The 24,648-nt window shown below is 36.6% G+C and overlaps 1 protein-coding gene, 1 long non-coding RNA gene and 1 pseudogene across 17 annotated transcripts; 2 read left to right on the forward strand and 1 right to left on the reverse strand.

The window, feature by feature from the left end:
- Window positions 1-1,471: 1,471 nt before the first annotated feature.
- LOC143882770 (NADPH-dependent aldo-keto reductase, chloroplastic-like) lies at window positions 1,472-3,201 on the reverse strand (annotated as a pseudogene).
- Window positions 3,202-8,110: 4,909 nt separating this feature from the next.
- LOC143884624 (uncharacterized) lies at window positions 8,111-18,379 on the forward strand. Of its 15 annotated transcripts, none has more exons than XR_013253005.1 (9): window positions 8,111-8,431; window positions 8,846-9,353; window positions 11,009-11,156; window positions 13,012-13,168; window positions 14,102-14,315; window positions 16,591-16,846; window positions 17,115-17,249; window positions 17,414-17,455; window positions 17,963-18,379. It is a non-coding gene; the product is annotated as an uncharacterized LOC143884624 (long non-coding RNA). The 15 variants fall into 15 exon arrangements; XR_013253006.1 differs by lacking the exon at window positions 14,102-14,315 and adding an exon at window positions 13,395-13,450 and having other exon boundaries at window positions 8,113-8,431; XR_013253012.1 differs by lacking the exon at window positions 14,102-14,315 and having other exon boundaries at window positions 8,116-8,431; window positions 8,846-8,937; window positions 9,201-9,353.
- A 1,015-nt stretch (window positions 18,380-19,394) lies between these two features.
- On the forward strand, window positions 19,395-23,824 carry ALIS5 (ALA-interacting subunit 5). Of its 2 annotated transcripts, none has more exons than XM_077388280.1 (8): window positions 19,395-19,844; window positions 20,957-21,015; window positions 21,154-21,228; window positions 21,333-21,449; window positions 22,326-22,396; window positions 22,567-22,864; window positions 22,939-23,228; window positions 23,649-23,824. In XM_077388280.1, exons 1-8 carry the CDS (start codon window positions 19,760-19,762, stop codon window positions 23,701-23,703), a joined length of 1,050 nt encoding a protein of 349 aa, XP_077244395.1. In that variant the 5' UTR covers window positions 19,395-19,759; the 3' UTR covers window positions 23,704-23,824. The 2 variants fall into 2 exon arrangements, with proteins under 2 accessions (XP_077244395.1, XP_077244396.1); XM_077388281.1 differs by lacking the exon at window positions 19,395-19,844 and adding an exon at window positions 20,759-20,835.
- Window positions 23,825-24,648: the final 824 nt, after the last annotated feature.

Genomic DNA, 24,648 nt, shown 5'->3' on the forward strand with positions numbered 1-24,648 from the left:
AAGTTCTAAAAGTGGCATTTGGTTGACGGAATTTGTAGAGGAGCTTTAAGGAGAAGTTGTAAAAGTTGCACTTGGTTGGTTGAATATAGGTGGGAGACTATTCAATGTTATGTTTATTTTCAGTGCTTGGGCTTGGTTATTTGAAAAAAATATCGGCCACACTAATGGCCAAGGTGATGGTGGATTGCGCCCAAATTCCGAGTGGCGTGATGAAACTAGACAGAGAGTTAAGGGGTTTTTATGTAGGGATAAGAGAAATGAGCAGAGAGGGAGAGACTTGAGAGAGTGGGAGTGAGAGGAGCATGAAAAGCCGCTGAAAAAGAGCAAAAGAAAATCCCAATTTGAAGTCGTGCATTTTTTTTTTCATTGCTTTATTTTTTTAGGGATTTTTCATGCTCTCTCCACTCTTACCCTCCTAAGTCTCTCCCCCATTTCTCCCCCTCCCCAGCTCCTCTCTCACTGTTGGGCCAACGAATATTCCATGAAATATTTTTTATTGCAGCCAAGCATGCCCAGGTGATAGAAAGGGCAAGAGAGGGAGAGCATTTAGAGGGTGGGAGTAAGGAGATGGTACATAGTGGAAGAAAAATGGGAAAAATAAAACTCTATTTTGAGCAGAGTTTTTCCTTTTTTTTCAGCCACTCCTTATAATCGACTTACTAATGCCCTCTCAATTTTCTACCTCCCCCACCCTTCTTGCCCCCTCTCATTATTGGATAAACTAATATTGCATATGAAAACTAATATTGCATGTGAAAAAATTTCATGGCTGCCAAACATGGCCTAATGTTTGATAGGTTTTTTAGAAGGGATTTCGCGGAGCGTCTGTTGCATGAGGGAGCAGCCACATAGGCTTTTTAAGCCACTTGTGCGCATGGAGCTCCCTGCGCACGTGTACAGAAACACTTCTCTGTTTTAGTATATATTTTCAGTCTGCAAAGAAAATATAATGTGTTTCTACTATTAAGTATTCAATCACTTACAAAGAGTGTATGAGAAAACTACAGTTGATGGTTGTGATTAATCTTAACTACAGCTGATCGTTTAAAGGACCAAGATTAAAAAACATGTCTTCTTAGTTAGACTCTCTCACCTACAGTTGATGGATGTGATTAGTTGATCGTTTAAAGGACTGAGATTAAAAAACTGTGTCTTTTTAGTTAGACTCTCTCAACCATTCACAAAAAAAGAAAAAAAGAAAAAAAAATTTGTGAATAGGTTCAGGCCGCGTGACTGCACTTGTGGTATATTTGTTCATTAGAAATATAAGAGTTCAAAGCTTTAGTAGTTTAAATTTAAAACAACGACATTGAAAATGTGTTCAAAATAAGACTTCAAAAGCTGTAGGAGTTCAAATGTAAAACAGTGAACTAGAACATGTGTGTTCACAAAACTTCAACCTCTTCTGAGACACTAAAGCACGTATGAGAAACCGAAACTTATGAAAGGGAACACCAGATTGGACGCCTGCTTAGATTTCACCATCCCAAAGTTCTACGCTTTTGTAAGGACCAAGTTCATGAACAAGAAACTGACCATCAAATAGCCTTCTCTGCATCATTATAACATAAAATGAGTATTAGATGTCTTGAGGGCAGCAACTGTGAAAGCTCCTCGCATACATTCCATTGTAAGTATTGAATCCATATATATTTAGTAACTGATTTCTAAGGAAGAAAATCAACCAGATAACAAGACAATGAAATCAAATTAATAGGTAATGATAAGCAGTCTAAGGAAGAAAAATATTTATGTTGGGTTAGAAGTAAAGGATTAATGTTGAAGAAAAGATACACTTGCCTGTTTGATTTCAGAGAACTTGGCAAATATGTCATCAGGGATAGACCAATAAAAAACATCAAAATTTTCCTTCATCCTCGCTTCATTTGTGCTCTTTAGGCACTACACTCTGACCCATTTGAATGCCCCAATGAATAGCAACTTGTCCCGGTGTCTTTCCCAATTTCTCTGCATCCATATTCAGAACAGGGTTGCTAAGGACATCACTCTTGATCCAATTTCTGCCTGGAGAACCTAGTGGGGAATAAGCCTACAAAAAAACCCATTACATCAATCATAACATGTATGCAATTATTCAAGTACAAATCATAAATTGATATGAAATAGAAAATGAGCAATCTAATGATTTGAAAACTCACAGTCAGGTGAATTCCCTTCGATTGACAGAATTCGCGGAGTTTGCTCTGCTGCTGACCAGGGTGGCATTCCACCTGGTTGACAGCAAGAGGCACACGTGCAACTTTCAGCAAATCCTCCACTTTCTTGGAAGAAAAATTGCTCACACCAATGGTGCGAGCCTTTCCAGAATCATAAAGTTTCTCCATTTCTTCCACAATTTACAGATGACATTATTAGTGTGAGAAATTGTTGTCATCTCCTTCACAAATGGAACAATTCACGAACTGTACAAGACTCGAAACATACCCCAGAACTTCAATAGTAAAACATAGGAGTGAAACATATAACCCAATGGAGTAAATGTTGGGGTACCAAAACCATGTTCCACAATACCTAGGGATTGAGCATCACTACCTTCAAATCATGGTTGTGCTTCAAATTTCACACTACAATTTTTTATAATTATAAGCATAAGATTATGTGATGAATGCCTTTCCAAAAAATATATATTATATGATGAATGTGCATATTTTTCCAAGGAAAAATATGAGCTGGCAAAAGTACAAGTGGGCACCACTTACTCAATTGGTCTACCACAGACAGAATGGCACGGAGAATCTTATTAAAGTAACGACTTATGGTTTCTCCAGACCTTCGACAATACACTTTCATGCAACGGTTCCTCAGGTTGTGTGCAACTGTGTGCAGGAAAATCGCAACCTGTTCGTCAACATTGCAGTGAATAGTGTCCTTTAGGGTGCCGCTCTCCTTAAAAATATTCACGAATCGTCTAAATCATTCGACGTTCATCCTAAGGAGATTATGACAATGCTCATCGCTCTCTACTACATAGTTCACGAAACCGCGATCAGTGAGATAGTGGTTCTGGTAAGGACCCCTTTCTATGAAAAGCCCTTCTTCGCCCATTACCGTTATTAAAAATAAACACGCACCAACACAAACAACTGAGGCCACTTCGTCAACCAAATCATCTTCATCGTCACTACCTCCACTTCCCTCGGTATAGACTTCAGCATCTATTTCCCAGTCATCGTCATCCATCCTAATGTCTTATCGCAGTTGGATCAAGTCTAACATAAATAATTCTGTCAAAATTACTGCCGTGTTAGTAACCATTTCATGAGTCCAAAATCGAACCCAACATAACCGTGTCGTGTAATAGTTGAAAAAAATCACAAAACCACAGCTTCCCGTGTGTTGGATTCATTGATTAAAAATATAAAAAAACATGTAAACAATGCAATTCATGTGCACATTCGCATCAGAAGAGCCGTAATAGCACAAACCAAACTGATTTCCTTATTACGGTTGAGGAAATGCGAAAAAATCTAGTAAACAATACCATTAAAGCCTAAATAAAAAATTTCATTTCACCACAACCCAATCAGAGGGGACATGAAGCAACGGTCTTATCAAATAAAGAGAAATTTTTTTTTACATAATGCAAGGAATGGACATAAACGATCTACAAAAATAGTCATCAGTTAACAAGTTTTTTATTTTTGATGGGCAAGTTAACAAGTTCAGAGATTGAAACAGTAATAATGAAGCAACCACCTAGTAGAGAAGTTGGATGAGAAGAAAAATGTAAAAAGAGAAGAAATGATTACCCCAAAACTCCATTCAAATATTACTCGAACAGGGGAAGAAATGCGAAAAAATAGACTAACAAATAGCAGAAAATCCCAAATAAATAAATGCATTTCGCCATTTTAGGGTTTAATATGCGGAAAAACCCGAGAAGAGAGGGCACAACTTCGCCATTTCGACCAAAAAACCCCACAAAGCAAACTGATTTTTCTCACTAGGGTTTCAAATACATCGAACAATAGAACCCCCAAAAAAAATTAAACCAGTCGAATATCAGACATGCAAACCAAGTTACAGAGGGTTTCGTCCTTTTTTTTATGGGTAGGGTTCCAGAGAACAACAAAAAACCCCAAATAGAGAACCCAACACTTCACAATGCAAGAAAGCCCTCAAATAGATCTACCATCACAAAGCTTTGATTCAAAGGGGGAAAAAAATTGAAAAAGACGAACTTACCGGACTGGCCTTCCGCTTTTTGCTCCTCTACTTCAGTGGAGAGGGGAACGAAGAGGAGCTTGAGGAAGAGAGAATGGTGGTTGTGGCCATGAATGGTCGTCTCCTCTGTTTTTTTTTTCCTGCCCTCACGTCCTCTCGGAAATGCCTCGGGCAATAAGAACGAATCTTCAGTCATTCCAAATCCCATTCTCATCCCATTCTAAACAAAAAACTCTCATTTCTGGGTTTGCCATTCGGCATGGTGGAGAAGGCCACGTGGGCCGACATGCATCCAACAAGCCCAGTGGTCAAACAGAGTTTCAAAAAGAAAACACATCCAAACGGTGGTGTGGAACTTCATTTGGAAAAAAATTCCCACCCCAATGCCACATTTCTATTCAACCAAACAGAGCTTACTCATCCCACCCTTCAAAATGTTAATTTCATTATTTGTGTCCGTTGAGATTCTACATGGTGTGTGGCCGTGAAGTCCTTTATTTTTCAAAAAGTACAGTGGCCCGCTCCATGGGATGATCCGAACCATTCATTTTTGGGGCACTACAAGGAAATTCATCTCCATAGGATAATCCTAACCCTCCGATCTATTGAGGTTTCTGTAGATCAGAAGGTTAGAATCATCCTATGGAAATAATTTTCCCGGTACACCCTGTTTACGCTATGGCCCAATAAATGAACAGTTTGGATCGTCCTATGAAGCGAGGCCCATTGTACATTTTGAAAAATACCGAACTTCACCATATAAAATTCTCGTGTCTATGAAATAAGAACACTTAGAGAGATGTAAGTATGTAACTAGATGTCTAATCGAGAGCGGAATCCAGCAAATCCCTATTTTAAGAGAGGCAAAGATTGGAGTCCAATGTTGCTATAGGATCTATCCGTCCATCAAACAGATTGAATTTGTATTTTGATGGCGCCGGTTGAGGTTGGACGAGAGAGAGGGGAGAAAAGAAAGAAACTAAATATTTATTTTAGGTTCCCAATTCGTATCCTTATTCTTGCTAGTTTCTTCTTCGAGCATAAATATCTGTTAAACATGGTCTTCAATCAATCACATTTTTTTAGAGAGGAAGCCCTCTAAATTTTGCCCCTATGGGGATCATTAGGAACATATCATCCACATCCACATCCACACATGTGAGAAAAGGGTGAGTAGTTGTCAAGGTGCTAAGAGGGCAAGAGGCTATCGTTGGCTCCACACTTCGGTTCCCAATTCGGATCTTTATTTTTGCTAATTTCTTCTTCAAGCATAAGTATCTGTTAAACATGGTCTTCAATCAATCACATTTTTTGAAGAGAGGAAGACCTCTAAATTTCACCTCATCTCTGTTAAACATGGTCTTCAATCGATCACATTTTTTAAGAGAGGAAGACCTCTAAATTTCACCTCAATGGAGATCATTAGGAACATCTCATCCACATCCACAAACGTGATTTGGTATTCGTATCATAGACTACATATGATTATCCCAAGGTTGATCGGGTGGCATGTGGCCATTGTTAAAAATGGACTCCTATAAAGTCCGCTCCCGCATCATCGACCAGTTACGAGGCCATAAACAGTAACTCATGCAATTTGCTCTGCTCGAATGTAAAGTGCTTTCGTTGCAACGACATTAGTCACGTTGCGTTGCATATGCTTGTTAGGAGCTGTGACAACAATATAGGACAATAGCAAGAAAGATGTCACTTTCGGTGACTTCTTGAAGAAGAGGAAAACCATGAGGAAGAAGCTGAAATTATTGTGGCCGAAGATTTACCAGTCAAAGATTTGACACTCATAGATTTAGCCTCACTCCATGAAAAGATGAAGATTGTCTCTGCCATGATATATCCACCACCGTGTTGCACCATCGGTGACAAAGTTTGCAAACTCATTATAGACTCTGGTAGTTGTGAGAATGTGATATCGCGAGATGCCATTTAAAAAATAAGCCTCATGACTGAGACACATCTACAACCATACAAACTTGTCGGCTTAATAGCATCGATGAGGTGTGGATCTCCTAGCTTTATTTAGTCTCTTTTACCATTGGAGATCACTAACATGATCGTATTTGATGTGAAATTGTCATTATCGATGTTTGTCACATTTTGCACGTATGACCTAACTAGGGGTGTAAACGAGCCGAGCCAAGCCGAGCTTGGCCCAGCTCGGCTTGGCTCGCGACCCTTACCAAGCTCGGGTTATAGTAAGGGCAATGATATATTCACACCCCTCATCTTCCTTGGACAACCCTATCTAGTGTAATTTGACTACTCTTTTTACACCGTGGGGATGGTCCAAGTAGCAAGCGGGGTTCCAAAAAAGAAGTGACATATTTTGCCTCCCCCTTTCACTTCCTGGACAACCCTGTTAGTGTATATATTAATATATAATATATATTAAAATATATTAAATCCTTAACGAGCCGAGCCGAGCTCGGGCTGCTAGTTAAGGATTCGAGCTGAGCTCGAGCCGAGTTCGAACGAGCTTCTGAGCCCGAGCCAAAATTGACACCCTTAGGCCTAACAATATGATTGAGGTTCTAACCATGACGGAAGAAAGAACAATTACACCTACTACGAGGGAGGAATGATAGATACAAGGGAGGCCTTGCATAAAGAGCCAAAAATGGCTCTTGATTGGATCCACATCATCAAATGTAACTGATTTTACCTCTTCAACCGATTTTAAATTGTAACTGGAAATGACGTGGATCCGATGAAGAGCCCTTTTGCGGCTCTTTATGCAAGGGCTCCCTTGTATCTATCATTGCTCACTACAAGGAATTGGAGAAATTCGTTTTAGTTCCTTTAAAGTTAGACAACCAAATAAACAGTAACAGAAGAAACGGATTCGTCACCTGTTTCCCTTTTTATAGAGATGATGTGAACTCGTGGATCAGTTCTCTCCAAACCAAGTCTCTCATGGTTATAAATTTTGAAAGATGTTCTAAAATAAAAATTATAACCGTTAAGACAATCCTAATTCACCATATCAATGACGTCTGAAATAGAGGTTAAAATAAAATGTGATCTATATCCACACTCCATATTTTAATGACGGCATCACTCGCTATGTTATATACACTTTCTAACTCACGAGAAATTATATGGTGCCTGAGCGCGCGTGAAGTCCCGTGCAGGGCGCACCACCCTTGATATTTGATCCAACAGAAGCCCACTTTTTAAAAGGCTGTTGTTGGATCAAATATCAACGGTGATGCTTTTGACGTACTGCCTGCACAACCAATGTTCTGATAACGAGACAAACTCACCTTGTTTTATGCTTTCTCTAATTGGCTGGTGGGAACTTTCTGGGAATTATAGCTCTTGACAGTTGATAAAAAAAATGTAAAACAAGATGATTCGTCCTATTGTCAAAACATTGTCGTGCAAACGCAGTCTCCTTAAAAAGGTGTAAACTCACCTTGTCTTTTCCTTGTTATTTGCCTGCTCAGACGTTCTTGGAATTGCTATATCTTTTGGAGAGTTTGTTAAATAATAAATTACAGAGTGAGTTTGTGTCATTATCAAAATAGTGCAAACATCAGTAGCTACTTTTATTAGGCTTAACAAATGAACGGTCTGGATCTTCAAATTTCTAATAGATACACATTATAGGTGTCCGTAGAAGCACATTTTCTTTAAAGAAATAAAGTGAGGCTCATCATCAAAGATCTAAACCATTCAGGTGTGGGGCCCAGTACTCGGGTAGAGATTACTATATGATATTGTTTGTCGAGAGATTATTAGGTTAGGTTCATCATATGGAGATAATTTTTGGGACACGATCTATTTACATTGGGGCCCAACAATGGAATTATTTAAACCTTCGAACATGATGGGCTCCGGTCTATTTTAAAAAAGGGCCCACCTACTTACAAATCCTTACTATTCTAAAAGCGTAAACCACTGAAAGTTCGTCAACCAACTTTTGCCATAATTCCCTACCCCTGTTCTCTTATGTCTTCCTGCTGCATCCAATTTCTTCGGGGCATTTTGGCCATTTCAATTCTTCTTTGGTACATGCAAAAATCCCGCCACTTGTAATCGACATCTCCTTTCTCATGCCACGCGTCCTCAATTGGGTGTCTTTTGTGTTTTTCCTAATTTGGTTTCTCCGTCAACCGAACACGCGTCCCACTTTTGCAGTACATGCGGCTGTTTAACAGAAAACCTCTTTTATCTGTGCAGTGCTTGAAACCCAAGCCCCATGTCTCTTCGATGAGAAAAACCCTAGGTATTTCTTTTCTTTCTTTCTTCATGTTTCATTTCTTGATTCTTGGCCATCTTCATCGTTGATTCTTTGTTGCAGTTTTCTGTTTCTTGGGTTCGATGTTGCTTTACGAGTTTGTAGCATTTCTCTGTAATGTTGTTGATATGAGATTTTTTATTTTTTTTGCCAATTGAATTAGGGTTTCTAGGGTTTGGCTTGGATTTTGTGAAGTAGGTTTGGATTTAAACTGGCAACTCTTGGGTGATTTAGTGCATTTTTAAGATTTGGAGTGTCTCTCTTCTTTTTATTGTATTGTTCTTAAAATGATTCCTGCAAAACCCATTTCGCTACTTATAAACCATATTTTTATTATTAGCAAAAAATGCTTTTTAATATCTTATTAGAATTTTTTTCATTTTTTTTTCTTCTGTTTCGTAGGGCAACTATGAGTGAGGCTGGGGAAAGAACTTGCCCTCTATGTACTGAAGAGATGGACTTCACTGATCAGCAATTGAAGCCATGCAAATGCAGTTATGAAGTTTGGATATCAATTCCTCTTTCCTTGGCATTGAATATTATGTGTTGTTCTTGTTTCTTTAACCTGTCATGTGCTTTGAAGTTTTTTTTTTTTCTTTAACCTGTCATGTTGTTTTTTTCCAATGGCAAACTTCCTATGATAGGAATTTTTCCCACACATCTTTAACATTGAGACTTCTCTCTGTTTGCAATGTTTTTTTGTATTTGGTATTGATTAGTTCATGCTTTATTGACGATTTCCAAATTCATTGGCTAGATTAAAGGAAGGTTTGACTCTTTTCGTGACCTATCTTCACTATCTTCCAGACTATGGCACAGCTTACATTGGATTGAATTTTGATGGAATTGGGGAAATGGTGTCTGCAACTGCTGCTAGCAGAACTGATATGGACAATTATAGATAAGCAAGGTAGCCTATCTATAGCTTTTTGTTTCTAATTTTTTTATTTAGAAAATGCACAATGAGATACTGCATTGATTAATCTTTTCGTTTGCATCAATAATTCTGGATAATGGCTTTGTTTTTGTGGGAAATGGTGAAACAATTTCAGTTTTTTATCTTTTGTCCCAACATTGGTTCTACTGCGTTCTCTTAATTTAACATGTTGGTTTTTTGGTTGTGAAAATGGTGAGTATCACTTTTTAGCAAGAGTGTATTATTATTGTTCTATATATTCGTCTATAAGGGTTTTTGATTTGCAGAAATGGTCTCCCTCTGCATCTCTTATTCAAAAAACAAGCTTCTTTTACTAGATGACCCATCCCCAGTTTCTATCAAGATCCTACACCTCCTAAGTTGGAGTTAAATAAGATCAGTTTAGTGGTGTTTTCATTAATTGTGTCTGGCATAATTTGCTTGATATAAAATTTCTCAATATTCTTTCATTAATGCTATAGAGTTCTTTTAATCCATTTATTTTACTCTAAAGCATAGTCATAGCGACATTGTGTAGATCATACTATTTCTTCAGTTATTAATTGTTTTAGAAAGTATTTCTTCAGTTATCGGTGCTGTTTAAATTTCGTGTTTAAACAGCAGACCAATAAATTTCACTTGGAAAAAATATTGGTCAGTTGTTATGTGGAATTACTTTGTCCAATCTACTTCGGTGGTGGATAATAGGAATTATTGGGTGCTTCATGAGCTATGGTTACTTTCGTAGCTTTACGCCTGCTTCCAATGCCTTGCAATTTGAAAGAAGAAATACTAAAAGAGCAGAAAACATAAAATTGAACTCGGACAAGGTTTAAATTCCCTCGAGTTGGATGGAAGACCACACAACCAGTAGATACATATATTGCTGTATATATTTTGGAAGCTAATCTGGAAAAAGTTTCTGACTGCAGCTGCTTTCTCATAAAATCATAAATGTATCCCCAACGATCCACTTCAGGGTCTTTTCCCATTTGAACTCCTTTAAAAATGATGCAGAAATACATATGTTAAAATGTCATTACGGAGGATGACTCATATCCTTAGTATGAGCAATATGTTGATGCTTTTTTCTCTTCTCTCAAACTCTACTAGTGTCAGTGGTAGAAAAATTGACCTCTCAAACTCCATGTGTCTGGGCCACTTTATACAACGAAGGAAGAAGCAGATGGAATTAGAAGTGAATTTAGTCATGTACAGGCTTTATTTTTTCAAGTACCATGTTCCATTAGTACTCTGAAATGATTTTTACTGTTAAACTTCTCTAAATTTGCTGTGTTTTACATATGATGCATACAGTTGCATACCAGCTCAAAAAAAAATTTGGGATGTTGTAGTTCTTTACCTTTCCTCTTTTCAATGAAGCCTAGAACACTAGGTTTTGAAGGATAGGGCATTTTACACCTTTAGTTTGGACAATTTCAGCACCTTGATTATTGTTTCGCCTTTTATTACCGTGGTTGTAATGCCATATGTATTGTTTATGTGCTATAAATGAAGTACCCATTTCTCTTCAACTTTTCTTCTCACTATATTCCTTCGTTTAGAAAGTTTTTTTCATCTTTTACTCAGCTTGAATTCCTTACCAATTGCCATACTTGAGTGCTTATTGTTAAGATTTTTTTTGGTAGGTAAGCTGCGACCTCAAGGTTGAGATACAAAGCCTCAACCATTGAGCTGCAGGCCCAACCCTCATTGTTAAGATTTGTTCAAGAACATTACCACAAAGCACTTGGGTATCATAAGTGCATATGAAAGATCCATTCTAGCTAACCCTCGGTACGAACAACTCGTATAGCAGATTAGCAATCCGTTGCTTTAGTCCACACAACAAAACATCTGCTATTTTATCTGGTTGGAAAATTGGATTTTGCCCAACCCACATTACTTTTAATGCATACATCTGTTTAAGGGATTCTCATATGTTCTCCTATGAATTGCTCAAGTTTTCTCGTGTATTTTGATTCCAATTGATGCTTTCACTCCTACATCTTCATTTGTGCCAAAACCACTGCTATGAGAATTTCCATTCATGCAGTCCTTAGTTTTATATTTTTCCTTATTGGGAGAAATCAGAATCAAGATCAGTGACTTGAGAAAATCTACACTACTCTAACAAAAGGTTGTAAGTTTCGTTTAAATGTTGGCAACCCTCAAAGATGAGGAAACAAAAATAATATATTTTATCTTTCATATGGGGTTTATGACGTAATTGACTTGGAATGCACAACATAGAATTATAAGTCATTTTCAGGTTTAAGTTGTTAAAACTAACAAAATCTTGAGGTGAAAACCCAAGCTGGAGTTTAAGTTGTTTAAATGTCCTTAAATAGGTTATTGTAGTCCTTTGCATAAAGCACGTGGAAAGCATCTTTAATTGAACTTTGGGGGTATGATTTATGTTTCTTCTCTTCTTTTTAATAACTTACTACAGGTTATTTGCTCGCAATAACTTTAGAGTAACTTCATTCTTTTTTCCTTTTTTGGTTTCATTGATTGTGGGGATTGCTCTCATTGGTGTGGTTTGGAAAAGGCCATTTACCACGACAAAACCTTGTTTTAAATGTTGAGCTTGTCTTTTTAATTCAACTTAGTTTTATTGGGATGAATGAGCACTTGAAAACCATCTTTAATGAAGATCTTTTGGTGCAATTTATGTGGTTTCTCTATTTTTCATAGCTCATTGCAGTCCATTGTATGCTAGCAAATGGAATAAATGTTTAATCAATGTTTTTTACCACAACCTTTGCAATTTCTAAATGTTTTAAGAGCTCACTGGATTCCTTTGCATATAAGCAAGCGGAAAGCATCTCTTATCAAGATTTTCAAGGGAAACTTTTGAGGTTTCTTTCCTTTTTGTATCTGCACATCTTTGCATAAGAGCACCTAGAAAGCATGCTTAATCAAGTTTCCGAGGTGTAGTTTCTGTTGTTTTTATTACCTCACTGCATTTGTGGGTTTTGGGGGCATGCTAATAATTATCCAGAGGGATGATATAATCCTTTGTGAAATGATATCTCCACCACTTTTCCAGTATTTTCACCCCTTTTGTTTGTTTTATCCTCCCAAAAGCCCAGAAAAAACTAATTCGATTTTCAACAATTTGCCATCCCCATTATTTAGAATCTTTTTGAATCACTGCGTTAATTTAGCATTTCCATATTGGAATTAATGAGCTATTCTTATGTGAAATGTCATATTGTGAGAATTAATGAGTTCATGCTACATTTTACATTTATAAATCCTTTACTACTAAAAGGGAAAACCCCTAAATGTTCGTCTGCGTCTTTTGTTAATATTCCATGCCCTTGTTAGACTAAATCTTCCTACAATGTCCAATTTCTTCAGGGCATTTTCGCCATTTCATTCTCTATAATGTTCTTTGCAACATTTCCGCCACTTGTACTTTCCGCAGGCCACTCGTCATCTTCGTGTTGGTTTTTTTCTTGCTTCTTATGTTATTCTAAAAAGCAAAAAACAAAGAAAAGTCGTCTGTTTCTTTTCTTTAAATTCCATACCCTTGGTTTGTAAATCTTCCTATTCGGTCCCATTTTCCTGGGCATTTTTGTCATTACGCCCCTCAAGGCAACTGTAATAATCCCGCCACATGTAATCTTTACCTTTCCTTTCCCAGCCACGCGTTTCCATCTGCAGGATTCGTGTCCCTTCCTTTCAGCGGCCCCATAGTTCCAAAACCCTGGCTGGTCTCATTCCTCACAAAAATCGCACGGAGCTGCCATTAAAGAAGATGCAAGGTTCCCCACCTTCGAATTAGTCTCTTTTTGGATAAGGTACTTTTCGATCCTCTTTTTCCCATTTATTCAGTTTCCTTCTTTCTTTTTATATCATCTCTCTTTCAGTTTCTGTTTTTTTTCCTTCGTTTTTTGCACCATTTTTTAATAGCCATCCTTTGCCGATAGACATGTGCAAGATGGTTGATGGGCAGACAAGCCTCATGTATAGAATCATCCTATTGATACTGTTTAGGCATGAGAAACCTCATGCCATTCTCTTTAGGTCGATGCCCAAGGAAGTTCTGATTAGCACGGGTGGATTTCCCATTATTTTTTTGGGTAATTTTTTTAACACCATCTTCCTATTGTTTTTTTGTTTTTTTTTTCTGAGTTTTACATGTTTTGTAAGTTTTTAAAAAAAAAATTCTCTGGGTATTTCTCCCGCTGTCCAGTTTTTTTTTTTTTTTAACATTTTCCTCTTTTTTCTTTTCTGGGTTTGTTTTCATGCTTCTCTGCATCTCTATCTTTCCCCCGTTTCTCTTTTGGGGTCATAGGCTGTCTTGTCAAACGTCCATTAGATGTGCCACAGCCTAAATAGGTTGTGCCCCAAAAATCATTTCCATAGGTCGATCCTAACCCTCCAATATGAATGTTAGAGGGTTGATCCTAAACCTCTATAGATCGATACAGTAGTGCTGATAACATTTCATCATGAAACTAAATTTCGATTTGCCTGCAATGCTTCTGTGTGCATAAAAAACAGTGGTAAACTTGGTATTCTGTCCCACTTCTTTGCATTAGACAATCTAATATACCATACATGACATGTGTTTTTCATCTTGATAATTAAACCCGCCCTGATAATTATTCTATCTGTTCCGTTTATGGTCCAAGAATTGTGAATTCCCATTATTTCGTTTCAAAAGTAATGGCAGTTCTCACTTTGTTTTTCACTTTTTAATTAGGTTTTTATTTCTATGTAATACTCAGGATGCTATATATACTTATATAGAACAAGGTTTACTATGGCAATTGAAGTAGCTGCTGTGTTACTCAAAATATCGGGTTTTACTTTGGCAATTGAAGATTTTATACCATTTGTGAAACCTTATCCACTGATGGTTATGAGATTTCTTTCAACTTTGCTGGCCGAAAAGAGAAAGTTGAATAAGCTTTACAACCTATTGCAGTCATAGAGGCATTGGTACGTAACAGTAGGATAAATCCATTTCAAAACTTGCAATGTTACATAGTTTTTCCGCTCCAAATTTAGTATTTGAATTGTGAAATTGAATTTTAGATTCTATTTTCTTGCCATCTTATTCATGTGACAATATCTTTGAATAGAGTAATATGTTCTGATAATAGAGCATGTGTAAGGAAGATAAAGAAACAAATGGTAGCAAATAAGAATTTAGGCCATGTTTGGATTGCAAGAATTTTCTGTAACAGGCAACATAATTTTTTCCCCAAACTTTCATGTTTTTCCATTGATTAGAAAATAAGAAAAAGTAGTTCGAACAAGGTTCAAGTTTTATTTGCAGGGCCCTTTAATTTATAATGTCTTCCCTAAAATTTAAAATTTGCCTCTAAATTATGCAAAAACAAAAAAACAAAAAACAAAAAACCTAGGAAATTTTTTTCCTCGAGAAATGATTTTTCCTACAATGCAAACAAGGTCCAAGTACAGGGCCCAAGTACATGGAAGCTTAACTAGAATCAAAGGCCATTTGTTCAATGATTAAAACCATATATTTGCTAGGCTTTGTTATGATAGGAATGGGCCGTGGACCAAATTTCTTTCCCATTAAAGTATCTTAACCTTTCGATTTGTTGAAATTTTTTCAAAGATTATAGATCGTTGTTCCTTTTTTCTTTTTCTTTTTTACTTTTTAACTGTCCATTTAAGGACCACAAAAGTAGGCTTACTAAAATTGAGGGCCATTTGTTCAATGATTAAAACCATGTATTTGTTAGGCTTTGTTTATGATAAGGATGAGCCATGGAACAGAAGTCTTTCCTATTAAACTATCTTAATCTTTTGATTTGTTGAATTTTTTTGTAAAGAAAATAGTTCATTGCTCCCCCTCCCTTTTTTTACTTTTTAACTGTCTATTTAAGGACCACAAAAGTAGACTTACAATCATCCAATTGGTTGGATTTTAGTGTCTAGCCTATCCATAAAAGGCCCAGCAGGTATATGGTTTTTTCTCTGAAATTTTTACATTCATTGACTTGAACTAAGGTTATATATTGGTTGGTTGTTTATCATTGAAGCTGGATTCTTTTATGAGTTCTATCAAAATAAAATCTCTTTATAAAAGCTCTTCTCAATCCTTTTTCATGAAGTAATGCTTGCTCCAAGAGCGATGAGGCCAGGTGACACCTCTTGAATTTAATTTTCGTGAGTGTTGAAGATAACCATTTGCTTTTTTGACTCAAATTCTACTTTTATCCGATGGAAGATACTATAAATTTTGTATGGGGTCATGGTCTTTGTGCACTGATGGGTATGTGTCTAAGTGATTGGCTTTGATTTAGCCTTTTCATTTTCACGGGATCAATGTAATTTTTGTGATGTGAAATGATACTTGAGTTTAGTATGCCTCAAGTTGTTATGAATTCCTGAAATTTGTGTTAATGGGTGTGTGGAAATGACTGGTTCTCAGTGATTCTATGCTTGTTTTCCAGCTTATGTATTCTGTATGCATTTAATATTTTTATGGATTGGGTCAATTCGTGGATTTCAAGGGTGTTGAGGATACAACTTCGTGAATTTCAGCTTTTATCTTCGGTGTATGCAATGCGATGAAAGTAAGCAATGTAATTAAATGAGGATATAGTCTAAAATACAATGGGATGTGGTTTTGTCTTAATATTTTTACTCTTGGCAAATTGTGATGATTGCTTCATGCGCGATTACCTATATATTTTCGAAATTACCAGTTCTGCTCCTATGCTGCCATTTCAATTATGGGAAATATAGCTCCTTTTAGGAAAACTAAAAAAGACAAACAAGAGAGGTTGAAATATATATATATATATATATATATATATATATTCCTTTGCTTTTCTATGTTCTATTCACACTATCTTCTAGGAGTGAGGTCGGAGGCTAAGGATATTGGGCCTCTGAGAAATACAATTTCTTGATCCATAGACTATTTTGCTGTGATTGCAATTTCTTGGGTTGTAAAATTTTGGTGACTTACCTCTATCGATAAAAGAACAATAATCATAAATCATAGAGTAACAATTTTGATTTATGTAACTCAATTTTGCACTTTTTCGTTGTAGAGTTGAAGATTAACTTCCTTTGTATATGCATTCCTCTTTAGAAACATCAAATGGTTTTTGGACTTTTGAAATTCCGGAACAATAGAGATTTTGATCTTTTTTGTTGCTAACTGCAGATTGATATGCTATGTCTATTCTTTGTTTACGATGTAGAGCTGAGACAATTTTTCTATATATTCTAGGTGTGCTTGCACTCCATTGTGACCTGTTGGTCACGGGTTCGAGTCACGGAAACAGCCTTTCTGCAAAGTAAGGGTAAGGCTGCGTACATCTAGCCCTCCCCAGACCCCGCAATGGCGGGAGCCTCGTGCACTGAGCCGCACTACTAGATGTGCTTGTAAATTCGGTTTTGAAGAATCCTGCCATGTGCCATTTGTAACACTAACACATTGCTATGCCAATTAGGTGTTCTTTACACATTCACCCTGAATCTTTTCGGTAGGAATTACTTTTGGTAACACCTATAGTTTACCATTTATTCATAGAGGCCATGCATGTATAATGTTAAAAAATTATTCCCATTAAAAAAAAAGGACAAGGATAAAAGTACTCTCTCTTAAGAGGCGGAGATGGACTTTGTACAGACAATTAGAATTCATGTTGGGAGCTTGAAAAGCAGAGCTGATGATTGTATCATCCTTCTGAGAACCATTTCTTCAAGAATAATACTATTCATCTCTCAAACAATATTACGGTGTACTTGTAGGATGCTTCAGAGGAGTCTACATCATACATCAGAGCTTCTGTCCGTCGGGAATGATGAGAATGGTCCTGTTTAGATAGAAATTTTATATACCAAACGCACTACAATTGCTTCATCCCCCGAGACGTAGCCTACAAGGTCAGATTGCCCATACTTAAACTAGAGATTGTAGTTGAGAAAAGTTCCTTTGATTTATGTCGACTTCTCATCTATAGATGCCCAGTATGCATCATGCTCTATTTCTGAGACTAATACTTCATGCTCTGTTCTGTTTCTGATACTCTAATGCTTCCTTGTTGCAGATTTGGATTATGTCGCCAAAGACCAAAGATGAACTATGCAATGTAAATATACTTCACACTTACCTTGCATATGAGTAGTCTAACCAAAATTGCATGGTTTTTAAAGGTGGAAAGATTCTATTTCATGGGGGAGGCTCGAGTCATTTGCCCTTTAACTGTTCGAAAGAAAAACTAATTAAATGTTGATGTCGTTTTCGTACTTAAATCAAACCCACCTTATTTAATAATCATACATCCATTCCTTCCCCACATGGATAGTTTTCTTTTGTGTATTTTTATTGCCTTCTTTAAGAATCATTTATCCCCATGTTGTACATTATAATAGATCCCAAACTTTTTGACAAAAAGAATAATCTTGGTCCTAATTTACATGGACAGATGCTCAACTTCACAAACAGCAATTTAAATGAGGGAAGAATGAGTGTTCTATATAAACATAGCAAGAAAAAACTTGACCACAATTTGGGTTAACACAAATCAGGACCTGTTTAACTCTTTTGTTTTCTTGTTGTTATTTATTTACTTTTGTTATTGATGTTGTTTTACAAGAATAAAGAGTCTCTGTAACTTACAAAGTCGAATGAAGCTTCGTCCGAGGGGATTCTACCGGGGCATTGAAAACGCCACTCTCTTTGCTTTATGGAGAAATAACCAGCAGTTGGATATAATAGTATGATATAATGTTATTTTTATGCACAACTTTCTCATCTCATTGAAATGAAGCTTCTCTGTGCAATCTTTCTCTTTGATGGCACTTAAATTAAAGATTAGTTCTACAGGTTTTGTTTGTTGTAATTAAGTTCTATTGCTATTCTGTGTCAGGCATTCTCATGATTGAGTATTGGGATTTCTTCTCTTTCCCCTTCTATAGGTTTTGTTTATTGTAATTCAGTTCTATTGTTATTCGGTGTTCGACATTCTCATCATTGAATATTGGGGTTTCTTTCCCCCTAAGTACTTAAGTCACATGAATTAGTTTATATAGTAATTGTTATTTTAATTGCTTAATTAAATGATAATTTCTAGGAAAAAATATTTCTCTTTCGTAGGTATACTAAACCACGTAAAATACCTTAGTTGCACGTGCATTTGCACGTGCATTTCTTACTAGTACCATATAATGCGTATATATTAGAAAAATTCATTCTTGTTCAATGACTCAAACAGTCAAACGGTTCATTTGTTGAGCTCTAATATAAATATAAGTAGGCCTTTCTCCAATATCAAAGGGATAAAGATGGCAAGCGATAAACACAATCAAGAAAATTGATAAGGATAGAAATCTTACCTGCTAAAACTAGCTTACGTGCTAATCTATCCAAACTACCTAATCTGCCACACAACCAGTCCAATGGTCTAGATTTGATCTATTCTAACACCCTCCGTGTTTAAATTAGAGGGATAGGATCATCCTATGGAGATGATTTTATGGGCATGACCTATTTACGTTGAGCCCAACAAATGAACAGTTTGGATCTTAAAGCAAGATGGCCCCAATGATTTAAAAAAAATAAAAATAAATGCGTTATATACATATACTTTAAAAATATATATATATATATATTAATAGAAAAAAGGGATCTGCTTGCATCCAATCCATCCCAGAAGGCATTTCGCAGATGGCCTATTGCATCTGACGGCAGCCACATCAGAAATGAAGACAAAATCTGCTGAAAAGTTAGCTGGTGTGGCTGCTGTCAAATGCAACAGGCTATCTGTGAAATGCCTTCTGCGACTTACGCTAGCAATTCCCTAGAAAAAATTATCATGGGTAATTTGTTCACAAATTGATTGCACAACTGGATTTGCAAAATTTACCAAACTACTAGAGGACTGCTTTTGCAAATAAGGCAGAATAGGATTCTTCTTTTGCAAAAAAGACCTTTATTTTAACCCTCTGATTTACAGCACCAATCGTATGGTTAGAATTATATTATCAATGCAATCCTTTCACGATGGGCCAGGTGTAATGCAGGAATTGGTGAAACCACTCACCTGATTCAGGTTTCCAGATTAAAAAAAAAAGGGGACAGAGGTGCAAAGCATCTAGAAATTCGAGAGGTGATGGAAATCATGGAATCCGCCAATATAAAAGTTCCCACACATTTTCAGGACACGCCCAAATCTAGGCATCAACTAATTTTATATACACAAGGAGAGATCAAGGGAAAGGATTTGGCTTTGAACCTTGATCGGTCCGTCTTCTCAATCCCTTCCCTTCTCCTCTTTTTCCTTCCTTTCAAAGCAAACAAGAGAGAGAGAAAAATTCCAGAGAGAAGAAAAATCCTTCTCCTCGTTAATCTCTCTGTTTTTCTTCTTTGCCTTTTTGTTTATTTTGTTTGCTAGATGAGTTCAAGCGCTCCATCCACCTCTGGAGGCAATGGATCCGCCGATTCAGCCCCACCCAGAAGGAATTCCAAAAGACCCAACTGTAATTTCCTCTAAATTCTCAACTTTCTTTTGAATTTTGTGTTTTTTTTTTTTTGGGTCTCCTAATAGGTCTTGATTTATTTTTTTAATGTATTTTTGTTGGTTTTCTTCTTAAGTATGGATTCTATTTTGCTGGAGTTGGGTTCTTTTGTTTTGATCATTATGTGAATTCATATGTAAATGCCCCATATTTGGACTTAATTCTTGCTTATGTTTAGTTATGTAGAATTCCCTTTCAAAGTTATTCTTTTCTTGTATGTTTTAGCTCTTTCCCTTTTACCATGTAAGATAATTCTAATGAGTGTAAAAAGTGAGGGATTTTGAGCATCTAGCTCAATGGTAAAGGTTTTAGTTTTCAACCTTGAGGTCAGAGGTTTGATCTCAGCTTACCTACCCAACAAAAAGAAGAAGTGAGGATCATTGACCATTTAGGATTCGAGTTTATTGCAGTCTATTTGTTGAACTTATTCTATAAATTTTGTACCAGTTTTCCTAGAGAAGGTAGATGCCTTTAATGACCTATTTTGTTGAAAAACCAACCCAAACCCAATCAAATGGGAAGGGTTTAAGAATAGCAAGGCCTTCTCTTCATGTGCAGCGTATAAATGATGCTTAAATTATGTTTACTTAGATTGATGTAACATGATGCTAAAATATCGTAGGTCTAATAAAATATGAAATTATGTTTCAATTTAGCTTTTCTAGTTTTCTTATTATTCTTTTTGTATTTTTCTATATAATTTGTAGATTTCTTTAACTTGAAAGTTTGTCGCGTCGTGTTTTTTCCGAAAGGGAATATCAAAATTTTCCTCTCTAGAAGAGAAATGCAAATCCAATCAAAATGGAATTGACAACTATTTTGAACAGTTACTATCCTTGATGATTGTGCTTTCTGTACCATTACCCATCCTTCGTAGGTCTCACATATTGATGGTCTGATCATCCAACCTCAAAGCCCACATGAAACCAAAATGACTTCTGAAAAGAATTAAGTAAATCATTCATCTTTCTTGTGGATAATGTTTTTTAATTACTTAGAACAGATTATTTTATGTTTTCTCAAAACAAATGGTTCAAAGATTGCCAAAACCATAATTTAATTTATTTCTGCAGATTCAAGGTTTACTCAGCAGGAGCTTCCAGCTTGCAAGCCAATTCTGACACCACAATGGGTGAGTTCCAATGAGATCTATAATATATTTGCAAATGGAGGATGCTATTCTCAGCCTTATAATCACATGAATGTTTCAAAAATCTTGGAAATGGGTTTTGGGTACTTAGTTTGTTAGCTATTTCTGTGATTCTTGCAGGTGATCTCTGCATTCATGCTCATTAGCGTAATCTTTATCCCAATTGGAGTTGCTTCCCTGCTTGCTTCTCGCGATGTATGTTTCAGATTGACCAGAAATTCATTACCCAAAATTTTATGTTGGTTCTTATTTGTCTTGTATACTCTATTTTCTGCTAAATATGTATTTTCCCTTTTCAGGTTGTTGAAATTGTTGATCGGTATGAGACTGACTGTATACCAGCAAACTATACAGGAGACGAGCTCTCATTCATACAGGACCCATCATCAAACAAAACCTGCAGTAGAACACTCACAGTAAGGTTTTCTTGTAACATCAATCATTTTCTTGGTGATCAGACTCTATTTTTAACAGATAACAGTGACTCTTACATATTCATCGTAAACTTCACTTCAGCATGCCAGATTTCAAACCATTCTTTTTTTTTTTTTGAATGATAAGAATTCAAACTGTTGAGAAAATCCGCCGGCAAATCCGATCCGATCACGCACAAATTAAACAGAAAGAAAAATAAACCAAGCCACAAGAAGAACACCAAGATTTTACGTGGTTCAGCCAAGCCTACTCCACGGGCGAGAAACACGATCTTCCACTATGATAAAAACAATATACGAGGATTACAATGGATTTAATCTCAAACCCACAAACCCGCAACCCTTTCCTTGCTTCTAAAACCCAAGACCGTACACCGAGAGAAACCCTAGAGAAAACAAAGAGAAACCCAAGAGAATAACCAAAGAAGAAAACCCAAAGAGAAAACCCTCTCTTCTTGTTCTTCTTCTTCTTCTCTCTGTCTTCCTTTGGCAGCTGACACACCAAAGAGTCCTCACTCACTTTCTCTAGCCACAACCCTTGCTTCAACACAATGACCGTGTGACAAGGAAAGCAATTTTCTACACCTTAGGTTTATTTCCCAAAACCTAAGAAAGGATTTCTAAGTTTGCCTTAATTGCCTTCCCATGCACGGTGGGAAATAAGGCAACATTCCCAACACACACCATTCTTAGTGGCTCATTTTCGGGTTCCATAATGTTCAGATGCTTTGTTTACCTATGACACATTTCTTTTGTTCCACATAACTGTAAAACTCTGTTATGGATGGTTATGCACTGTCCATATTCATAATAAGAAAACCTTCCAAAGTAAAACTAAGAGTCAACCATTTATTGCAGGTCCCAAAGCATATGAAGCAGCCTATTTATGTGTATTATCAGCTCGATAACTTCTACCAGAACCACCGCAGGTATGCATCTGGGTTTTTGCTTATAACAAAGATTTGAAGTCTGAATTACATATTAATTGAGTACTTAATGAATCCCTGCTACATAATAATGTATTTTTTACATCTTGCACTATTGAAAATGGGTTATCTGGCAAAGCTTTGTATTTCCTGATGATGACTTTGCAATTCAGGTATGTTAAGAGCCGAAATGATAAGCAGTTGAGGAGTGCAGACAACGCGAATTCCACGAGTGGTTGTGATCCTGAAGATCGTGCAAATGGATCTCCAATTGTTCCCTGTGGTCTCATAGCTTGGAGTTTATTCAACGACACATATAACTTTTCCCTCAACAACGAGGCACTGACAGTGAACACGAGCGGTATTTCTTGGAAAAGTGATAGGGACAAAAAGTTCGGAGATAATGTCTACCCCAGGAATTTCCAAAATGGAACTCTCATTGGTGGTAAAAGACTTGATCCGAGCAGACCGGTAAGTCATGTTTTAGTCCACTTCTCATAGTGCAAAGTGACCCATTTTTGTTCTAACGTGGTTTTCTATAACAGTTGAGTGAGCAAGAGGACCTCATTGTTTGGATGCGAACTGCGGCTCTCCCAACTTTTAGGAAGTTATATGGGAAGATTGAGGTAGACCTTGAAGCGAATTCCACCATATCTGTGACGTTAGAGAACAATTACAATACATACAGTTTTGGTGGGAAGAAGAAATTGGTACTTTCGACCACGAGGTGGTTGGGTGGAAAGAACGACTTTCTTGGAATTGCATATCTCACAGTTGGTGGGCTGTGCTTCTTTTTGGCGATGGCCTTCATTGTAGTATACCTGGTCAAGCCAAGGTGAGTTGTATTAAGTATGAGCACACCCATCTGAAAACTATTTCATGGTTTTCGATCACCTGTTCTTACCTTGCATCGCTATTTTCCATCCTAGATCTCAGAAATTTCTGGATGCATTTTGGAATGAATACTATAAAAAAATGCATCCAGATAGTGAGGAAAACCATAGAACCTTTTAATTTATGAAGGGTGTGGGTATCATGCCCGGATTATAGGATTTCTTTTCCTGATTTGCCATGCAAAATTGTCCCTTTTGATGCTGATCATGAGTTACTTGTGTGTGTCACTTTAGTAAATGAACAAGGTATGGAATAAAAATGCTGAGATCTGATACTTACACAAATAAATGAAGGAAATGCTGATTTTCTGCCACAGTTCCTCATGTTCAATTAAACTGATACACTACTTTTCTTATTTCAGGCAACTTGGAGACCCTTCATATTTGTCATGGAACAGAAGTCCTTCCGGGCACTGAATGTTGATATTTATTTTGTGGTCTACATGTGGAGGGATTGATTCATTTGTTCACATTAATATATGCAACTGCTACATATATTCAGAGTTCTAAATGACTTGTACATTTGAATTTGTAGCGAGATCCAAGCATTCTGGTCCTGGGAGAAAGATATTGATGGAATGCATGTATAATTTTAGAGAAGAGATATGCAGAGCTTTTCTATCTTTCAAATCCAAAAGCTATCATTCTAACCAGTTTAATTTATGCAGTATAACAATTTTAATTTATGCAGCAAGTAATATGTTCTGTCAGCATTGACATATTCAATAGAAATCAGGTTATACTTGATACTGGTACCCTACAGGAAAGAATACTCTGACCCAGCCTAATCTGCTTTAAGACCAGTTATGAAGTTCATGAAACTATGAATCCTACAGTCTGATGTCTGGAATTGTGTTGATAAACCAGGATACAAAAAAATCAATGAGCCTGCAGAAGTATATCATCTATATCTAACCATTTTTTGGGGTCTAGGCCAAAGAATTTCATATGATCACGCTAGAATGTATGCATCAGATATTATATACTAGGCATCTACTATTTTTCTATTTCAGAAACCTTACTTGTGTGGGAACAAAAGGTCACCTTGAAAATCCCTGTGTGAAAACTGAAAAGCTTCTCAAATTGCAGTGCTTATACGGTGTCCGCACTTTGTTGTGTGTAGTCAGGATGCCGCCCTTGATATTTGATCCAACGACAACCAACTTTTTCAGATTGCATTTATTATTCATTTTAATTTTATATTTTCAGTGCCATTATAAATTCATTTTGGTGAGATGGTCCAATGGAGTTGCCCTTGTAGCTAGTTTTTGCCTATAGAGATCAAGACATGCCCAAGTCGTTTAACAGTTAAAGGAAAGTTTACATTTATAAGGTTTTAAATAACTTTAGGGCTTGTCCTTG

The sequence above is a fragment of the Tasmannia lanceolata genome, unplaced genomic scaffold, assembly GCF_043159265.1.
Source record: "Tasmannia lanceolata isolate RefF3 unplaced genomic scaffold, GAP_Taslan_0.1 ptg000008l, whole genome shotgun sequence".
In the NCBI taxonomy this organism is placed as follows: domain Eukaryota; kingdom Viridiplantae; phylum Streptophyta; class Magnoliopsida; order Canellales; family Winteraceae; genus Tasmannia; species Tasmannia lanceolata.